Source organism: Tasmannia lanceolata, unplaced genomic scaffold, assembly GCF_043159265.1.
Source record: "Tasmannia lanceolata isolate RefF3 unplaced genomic scaffold, GAP_Taslan_0.1 ptg000005l, whole genome shotgun sequence".
NCBI lineage: Eukaryota > Viridiplantae > Streptophyta > Magnoliopsida > Canellales > Winteraceae > Tasmannia > Tasmannia lanceolata.
In genome coordinates, this window is record NW_027518682.1 from 2,350,797 (window position 1) to 2,360,285 (window position 9,489).

A 9,489-nucleotide genomic window follows, 5' to 3' on the forward strand; every position below is an offset into this window, starting at 1 on the left:
GATAAGAAAATGCCTATTTAAAATCGGTTTTTTTGTTTTTCTGGTTTTTAGGAGCTTTTCGGGCTCCCCTCACTCCAACCCACGTGAAGCTCTCCATCTCGCACCCAACTCTCACAACTGGCCCTACATATATTCCATGGAATATTTGTTCAGGTGGCCAAACATGGCCTTAAGAAAAATGAGAGCAAAATGAGAGCAAAGTTCCACCTTCAAGTACCGCAATTGATAGCTTGGAAATTTGTTTGAACCACATGGTTTTCACGTTATTTCTTGTGCAAGTCGGTTAACCCTTGTTGAAAAACTTGAAAATTCAACTGGCCCGAAGCTTCCATAGTATTATTTGATGTTGAAATACTAGGGAGATAAGTCCATCACTAGTGAGTCAAATCAATTAGAACGAGTTATGAGTTGACTCGATGAGTTTTGTTACCATGCCCAAACCTTATTATAGAGCGTAGTTTGTCTATCGGTGATGATAAATTCGAACCCCCTTTTGGATAACCCACACCCCTTTAGTGTGAATTGACGATAAATTCGCACCCTCTTTTGGATGACCCACACTCCTTTAGTGTGAATTGACGTCAAAAAGAGTTAAAGTCTGACGCTTTTTATGCTTTTTGACGCTTTTGCCTTCAATTCACGTTAAAGGGGTGTGGATCATCTTACAGGGGGTGCGAATTTATCATCCTCTGTCTATAATTAACAAGTATGTACATGCCAGAAAAAAAAAAAGAAAAAAAGCCTTAATCCTACTGTGATCTATTATCTTGAGCTAGGGTCCACTTCCGAAACACCTTCTCATACACCCTTCTAATCCGTACCGAATCCCCCTTTGTCTTTGTTGGAAAGCTAAAGTAACCACGTGACGATGCAAAGGAATGAAGAAAGAGCAGCAACCCTTTAGTAAAAAACAAAATTTTGGGATTCACTTTATGATGCTATCTATTTGATAGTGAGAGGACATATCCCCTCTTTCTCTCACAATGATAGTGCAACTTCAAAATTTTCAATTTAGCTTTCATATTTACGTAGAGTAATATATTATGTTTGGGCTCTCACATCTAGATATGATCTTGCTTTTCATCCTTTCTCTCTTTTCTGCTTTCTGTCACTTTTGTCTCCTTATATTTCCCTCTTTCTCTCTCTTTTTCTTTGTTCCTTTCTCTAATTTTCAAGTGGGTACAGGATTTTCATCACAGTCCTCCAGAGGATGATTTGAAAATCAGTACCTGAGATCAATGAGGCCAGCCCAATGTGAACTCCAGATTGGGGTTATTGGCGCATGTCCCCCCAAGGCGTGCTTCATTCAAATCTGATATTATTTCATAACTTAGGCATTTAGGGTCCATCTCCTTCTGAAAACCAAAACAAAACAAACAATAAAAAAGCATTCAGAAGTGACGGTAAGAATGTAGACTAAAACTGATTCTAATTTCAACAAGGTTGAAGAAACTCTTCTATATAAGAGAATGTACCCATATCTCCATGAATTTAGAGAGAATGACAAATTTTCAAATAACCAAACCTTCCTCTTAAAGTTCTTTATCTTTTTTTGCTCCTTCCCTTTCACATTTCATTCTCATGGGAACTTTCACTATCAGTTCATTTAAAAACAGTTATTGAATCTCAAGGAGATATCAGCACATCCCATCCATGCTAAGGAAAATATCAATAATTTCCACATGGAATATTTTAGTGATGTGTTTAAGTGGGTACCTCAAAAGAAAGTCTGCTTCCCGGGGAATCCCTTGTTTTGTCATGCAGCCAAGCTCCTATACTGCAAACCAGCATATAGAATATTTCCATTGGTGGAAGTCCATGCATGAAAAAATTATACTATGAAAGAAAAGTTTGCTTTCACTGTTAACTTTGTTATAAGTTGTTAGCTTTATCAATTAATTAAAGTTGAGTCCCATGTGATAGCCCAATATCCAAAAAAAGAAACTGCAAAGGACTTTGCTTTTGCAACAAGGTTTCTTTTTCATGGCTCCAATTTCCATGCAATAGGTTCCCACAAAATCTCAAGGACAGCTCTCCATTTCAGGTTGATTTTATCAAATGGATCGATATCATTGAATGGGAGAGAAAATGGTTAGATCATGATGGATGCATCAACTTCAGTAGCCCCAAATCTGTATAGAATTTGTCCAGATCTAAAGGTTGGATCAAAAGTTATGGTCGAAACAACTTTTGCTAACATGTAGCCTGTAGGTTCTTCAATTCAAAAAAAGTCCTTACAACCAACCCCCCCCCCCCTCTCTCTCTCCCCCTCTCTCCCTCTCTTCCCCCACCCCTCGGAAATTGCTTTTGAAGGTCATGTTTCCCTGTATGAGCATCTGGTAAGGACCGTACAACATCCTCCCCACAGCGTTGGAAAGAATCCTCCCTCGAATAAATGAAATGCTCATCTGTCTACCCTCCATGAGATGCATTTATAATCTTTCGGCACAAAAAAATGGGACATCTTTTAGAACCGATAACCGACAACAAACTTTCAATTTATGCCATGCTCTATACGTGCACAACAACTCCAATATAAAGTTCAAGCTATATCGGACAACACAAACTCAAGAATTGATAAGGATAAATATAATCTAGCATTAGTGGTCGTACTTTTAGATACTTGGACAATGTGAGTTCAATCCACGAACCTAAATACATCTCTCTACACCCAAGGCCAAAAGTATTATGCAGCCAACTGTGTGGTCCTATCATATCCAAAATGCCCTTCATAGATTTCTTGCATGATTTTCAATCGCAAGGAACCCCTGAAATGCATAACGTGGTACTCCTCCAGAAGAACCTGTCCACAATCTCATAGTATGATTGGTTTGTTGGACATTTTCCTTTCTTTGGGTTTCCAAAGATGGAGTTTCCTTTTTGGATTGGAATTCTAGGCTATTGTTCTATGTTCTAGAGTTGCCAAATAAGGTTATGGCTTTGCATTCAAGCAACCTTTCACCATATATTAACAACCCTTAAGTTTAGTGATGTTTGGAAGTGGAAATTGTGACTTATATTAGTTGCTAAATTTACACAGAAGAGGCCAAACGAATTGGACACTTTAGGAAAGTTCTATGGGAGCTCTTTGCCTATTAAAAGACCTTGGTATCTCTTTCTACATACTACGAACTTGAGGGCAATCAAGAGATTGAGAGATTGCTCAAAGAAAGGTTTCCCATAGACCGAGTGGTGTGCAAAGAAAGAGAAGTATCAAGGGGCGTTTTTGTGCCTTCACGGTGCTCGAAAAAGCTACGAGGATCGTCGGATTACACACCTTCAAGCACAAGCCATGGTGAAAGGTGTTAGAGTCAAGCAAGGTTGCTTAAAGCATTACACCCAAGGTATCTATTTTGGAATACCAATTTTGTTGCCTCTAGCCCCTATATATAGAGATACACTAGGGTTAATGGGTTAATGACTGGTTAATGGATTCTAGCCCATGTAGGCCCACTATACCGGTCCATTATCATATTGGGGTTATATTAGAACATACATGGGTTATATCATATACCCAACAAAAGGTACATCAAACCCATCTCGTTAAAATCAAGTTTTTCTTTGTTTTCATTGCCCAAGATCCAAATGGTTCATTAAGTTAATGTTTAGAATAACATGGTTTCCATCCTATAACTCTCCCACACTCGAGAGAAAAAAATGGTTAGTAGAATATAAATCTCAAAAATCATTATAAACACCTTTCTGCACAGGTTGGAAAGTACAAAAAAGTTTCAGCTCAAGACATTCACTACTCTATTCAATTATCCATGCTTGTGCTTCAAGATGAATTTAAATGTCTACTTAGAAAGTTAGAATGTCATTTAGAAAAAAAATGTCCTTAGAAAGTTGACTACTAAGCTTGTGTTGGTATATTTCAATGCCTCATGATGCGAATACAAGATAAATTCCTGAGAATGAGTGTTGCCAATATATGGGATTTTTACCACTACATAAAATTCAGTGTCACATGTACCGGATTTCAAATTTTGTTTGTTTTCATTGTAGTAGGAAACTGCTCCATCGTGCTGACTAAAAATTGCCCCAATCCTAACCTTCGATGCATCACAGTGAGCCATAGAAGGATGCTCAAAATTGGGTAAAATAAATATTGGGGCAACATTTTTTTTTGCTTTAACTCATCAAAGGTATGGTTCGGACCACCTCACTTGTCCAAAAAAATGATCATTCTTCATACACAATAAGTAAATCGATGAAAATTTCGAGCCATATGCGTGTTTCGAGGAGCCAGTCATTCCTACACATTTTGTATCTTTGTGTAGTCCATGAAAAGACTACACAATGCCCTATGAGTGGCCATTTCTTCAAGGCTGAAATAGCTTTACCTTACACAGAATGATCAAGATCACACATAAATATTATAAGTATGATGTAGGTTAACATATCATCAAAAAATACGACTACACAATGCCATATGAGTGGACAACATATTCTATTCATAAATGTGCTAGGGCATTAGAAAACCCAAACATCAACTGTAGTTCCTCTCTTATCTTGAAGGCAGTTTTTCTTTGTCATGCTTGACGGGGGAGATCTGATGATACCCAATTTTCACATCCAACTTTAAAATATCTTGATCAAACATATCATCTAGTCTAATAATAGAAAAATGCTACTTCACCGTAATTTAATTCATTGATCTAATATCAACATACGTCCTCTATGTGTAGTCTTTTTTTTTCGGGCATCATCAACAACATAGAGATTGCACAGGAGCTAAGGTCTATTGTATAAAATCCTCTCTTTTTAAGAGCTCGGTGACCTTCTGAGCTCTTAGAAATCCTCTCATCTCAGAAAGAAGTCTAAGATTAGTTTCTATTTTTTTTTTTAATGACAAAGCATTATATTAATAGAGCAAAGAAAAATGGGGAGAACCTCACTGATCGAGATGATCAAAGAAATACAAGAAACAAGGGAAAACAATAAATACAAGCCAAGCAACCACCCTTCAAGGAGGAAGAAAATTGAATACATCCAACTCTAACCTTCAAGGAGGAAGAAAATCGAACAAATCCAACTCCACCCTTGAGGAACCCTCCTTTGCTAGCCTATCGGCTTCCTTATTAGCCGATCTCCTTACATGATGAAATGATATGGAGTTTCGCGCAACTCGATCCATGATTTCATCAATCCAACAATCTAACCGCTTAGGATGGGTTGCACTTCCTTTCAATTACTTCATAGCATTCAATGAGTCACCTGTCACTATGACCTTATCTAGCAAGTTCTGATCTATCAACTTGATTTCTTGATGCACCGCTCTAATCTCCGCCTCATTGGAATCTGCAATCCCAATGGGCTCCAAAAATGCCCATATTGTAGCTCCACTTTTGTCTCTTAAGAGGCCGCCTACTCCTGCTTGCTCAGGATTTCCCAAGCTTGTCCCATCAAAGTTCAACTTAAGAATCCACCACAGGGAGGCTTCCAATCCTGAGTGATGTCCAGACTTTACTCCGTACTATTATCTACATCTAACCAATGCAATAGATCATGTACTAATACAAATTGAAAGCTAGGCAGAACTCTAACCCAAGCGATGGTCTTCACTACACCTCTAACCACCCTTGCATTTCTCTCTTTCCGTAGCACCCACATTGTCATTAATAAGATCACCTTCCATAAGAGTTTACCTTTGTCTCCATATTAATGTAAAGTGTTTTCTCCGTTAAAATTGTAAGTTCATTCCTTAAACGCCAACTCTTTGAATATATGATGCCATATTTTGTACGAATTGGGCTTTCAAAGAAGTTTCTCAGATGCAAGAAATGCATACATTTAAGTGCACTAATCCAAACAATAAAGGCAGCAATGGTGAAAACAACCAATTAGTCCAAAAGCTTAAGCTATTGGAGAAGGTGTTATTTAATCTTTTATACTTCAAAACACTCCCCATCACGTGTGGTCTCCCTTTTTAGGATTGGCCTACATGTGCTACGTATGGCCCCTCTTTTGGGTTGGCCATTAGATGTGGATTTTTGTTTTAACATCAGGGAGTTTTGAAACAAGGACCTTTGCTCTGATACCATTTAAAACAATCAATTACTCCAAAAGCTAAAGCTGTTGGAGATGGCGTAATTTAATCTTTTATACCTCAACACTCCTCATCACGCGTGGCCCCTCTTTTTAGGGTTGGCCTACACGTGGCACATGTGGCCCCTCTTTCTGGGTTGGCCATTACAAGTGAAGTTTCTTTAATATCAAGGAGTTTTGGACCCATAACCTTAGCTCTTATACCATGTGAAACTACCAGTTACTCCAAATAAAAAGGGAAAGAGAGTTTACCTTGAAGAATTGCTCCAAAGGGTGCAGCAATCCGTGCCTGTGATTGATCTGCCCAGCTCGGGTCCATTTGTATTGTGAACACCAAGAAAGATTTCTTCGGAAATTTCTCCAGCTGACCCATTTTCAAATCCATCGGATTGGCCTAGGATAAAAATAACAGTAACCCACAATTATAATGCTATAATTTCTTCATTAAAATTAATTAAAGTGAAAAGAAGCAAATGAAGAATTGAAGGAACTCAAATTAGTATTACCTGAAAAAGCAGTGGGTCGGTCGGTTGTCTTGATAGTTCGATACATCTGCAAATTTACATAGAAATAGATTCTTAAACAACACATATTGAACAGTGTATCGGCCGTTGATTAATCTCTGACTAAAATCATTTTAAGGACTATTAATTCGGTGCAATCTGCATCGGCTCATTTTTCCAAAAAAGATGTATGTGAATAAGTACATACGTATGTATGTATATGAAACATGCTTGGTTATGTGTATGGTAATAGAACATACGTAACAACAAAAATCATTGGGAAATGATGACCTGTGGCGTTTAGTTTTTTGCTTTTTTTTTTTTTTTGTCTTTTTTGGAGTGGAAGAGATTTTGTCTAAATGATTACAAATTGGGCGTAGTTTAATAATATAAACTCGTTCCAAGACTCGGCTTGGTTCAGTGAAGAATCGGCTTGTCCCTTGATTTTTGTACTATATATGTTTCTTTTACTAGTAGGTTCCCTGCTACTGAGTAAAAGCTGCAGCTTCTTGACTTGCAGAGCACAAATATCTCAAAAAGAAGAGAAAAAGAAAGAAGTATAGCTCGGTTTTTTAACTTTCCACAGGCTATTAAAATTTCAAGGTCTCATAATGTTTTCCCATACTGTAGGTCTGAAATGCAAATTTGTTTATATATACTAAGAAATACCCATAGAGTGATGGAGAAGATCCCAGAAGAAAATAGATAGTGATTTTTTCTGCCATTTCTAAAAAGTCATTTGTTTTGGGTGCAAGATCACAAAACCCATATGAGATTACTTGAAAAGATGGTGATTTTTTCTGCCATTTCTAAAAGTCATTTATTGTAGGTGCAAGATCACAAACCCATATGAGATTACTTTGAAAAAAATTAGATTTCTTTTTACCTGTAAATGGGACTTCACATGAGCCAATGTGAGATCTTTTACATCCATAAGCTCAAGCACTGACTTGGGTGTAGCCCCTAAAATCACACAAAAGAATAGAAAACCGAAATCCATCAGGATAATTCTCCTCTAAGTGAAAGATGATATATAAGCTAATAAAAAATGGGGTGTAATTAAAAAAAAAAAAGGAAAAGAAAAAGATAAATAAAAAACCTTACTTTCATGGCCACCCAATAGCTCGACGGCGTGAACGAAGCGAGCATGGAGGGTGGTGGTCCATCGCATACGTGGCGCTCTCATGCTTCTCTTTGAAGGAAACCTTGAAAGGAATCTTGATTTCATGAACCCTTGAGAAGGAAAAGAAGTGGTAGTAGTACTATAAGAAGATGAAGAATCACATGGCTGTTGTTGAATGTAAGGAAAAGTGGGGTTGTACACAGGAATTCCTCTTATAGGCCTAAAAAATCCAAGGTTTTGATGTAGTCCTCCTTGTAATTGAACATGATCTAGTTGTTGTTGTTGATGGTGATGATGATGAAGATGAGGAAGATGAATGTTGTTGGTGTTATTAGAATCTGAAATCCTTGGATTTTCCAAGGAGAGCTCGAAACAAGAATCGCCTTTCCCCGTAGATGGGAAAATGTTAGTGGTGTATTGAGCTCTCCTCCAAAACCCTAAATCCATCTCTTCATCTGTTCTTCTTCTCCAATTTGATGTGGGTTTACTGTTTGGAGGGCTAATTTGAAGAGATAAATCAGGTTGCACTGGAAATAGCTCCATCATCCACAAGATATCCTTCTTAGTAACCAGACCTATTATCTTCTCTTCTCTTCTATTAATTCTTTTTCTTCTTATACAAATCCCCTTTATAGATCTCCTTTTCACAGTTCTCCGATGGCGTCATCCACGAGATTGGAGAAGGATTTTCAGGTAATATTTTTGGGTTTTCTTAAGATGGTTTGGCTGAATTGAGTGCGGAGGAGAGAGAGAGAGAGAGATGTGGGTGTTTCTTTTGTGGAGGGTGGGGGATGGAAAAAGAAAAAATAGCCTTAGACTTGATTCCTTTATACTCTTTACATTGTTTTCTTTATGGGAAAGGGAAATTTTTGTGAAAGCTTTAACGTGTGGGTATGTCTGTCAATTACGAAGGCTACCATCCCCCTCTCTCATTGAATTGAAAGTTTGGTTACAGCTCCTTAACACAAACCCTAGTGGCCTAGTTCCACATTTTTCGATTTGACTTGATATGAAACCCCAATCTTTATGTATCTTCTTGGGGCATAAAATCATTGATATGAAACCCTAATTCTTCTATCCAATCCAATTCTTCTAACTACCCATATCCATGTCACTTTCTAGTTTCCACCCACATGCACTCCTTCAACCCATTCCTAGCTAGGTTCCTTGTGAATGATGGTCACATATCCCTCTCTACCCTTTTAGGCATTTTCTCCCTTTTCTTCTCATATCCACCGAACATTTAATGGGTATATTATTTCTTGTTAATTCGATTTTCAGAAGAGACAAATAGTAGCTCCTTATAATTCATTTTTAAGAAAGAACCCCAATTACTAATGCCTTGTTCGTTTCAGATTATGGCAACCGATTTTCAGCCCTAAACCTATTATTAGACTCATATTTAAATGTAATTTTGAGTGTAGTATTAGGTTTTGGACTTACAATCGGTTGCCATGATCTCAAACAAACAAACAGGGCATAAATTAATGTATGATTTAAAGTAATTTTGGGATTTGCTAGCGTCCATCGTAAAAGGCATTTCGCGGATGGTCTGTTGCATGTAAGAGCAGCCACATAGGCTCATTTTTCAGCAGATTTTGTCCTCATTCACGTGGTCGCTGCTCCGACATGCAACAGACCATCCGCGAAATGCCTTTGCCGATGGACGATGGCAAATCCCCTTAAATAATTTCTCCATGTACAAAGTAGTGCCTATATTTGCTCCTTCTATTTCTCTTTTTTTTTTCCAAATTTTTCATGAGACATGGCAATGCCACATTGGACGTAAGATGAACTGACATGTGGCAAGCAATA

General features: G+C 37.7%; 1 protein-coding gene across 1 annotated transcript; it reads right to left on the reverse strand.

Moving 5' to 3' along the window:
* Positions 1-899: 899 nt before the first annotated feature.
* Positions 900-8,829, reverse strand: LOC143877075 (putative transcription factor KAN2). The gene is made up of 6 exons (XM_077378823.1): positions 7,656-8,829; positions 7,438-7,514; positions 6,555-6,600; positions 6,301-6,442; positions 1,717-1,777; positions 900-1,355 (listed from the first exon to the last, which is right to left on the reverse strand). Exons 1-6 carry the CDS (start codon positions 8,218-8,220, stop codon positions 1,236-1,238), a joined length of 1,011 nt encoding a protein of 336 aa, XP_077234938.1. The 5' UTR covers positions 8,221-8,829; the 3' UTR covers positions 900-1,235.
* Positions 8,830-9,489: the final 660 nt, after the last annotated feature.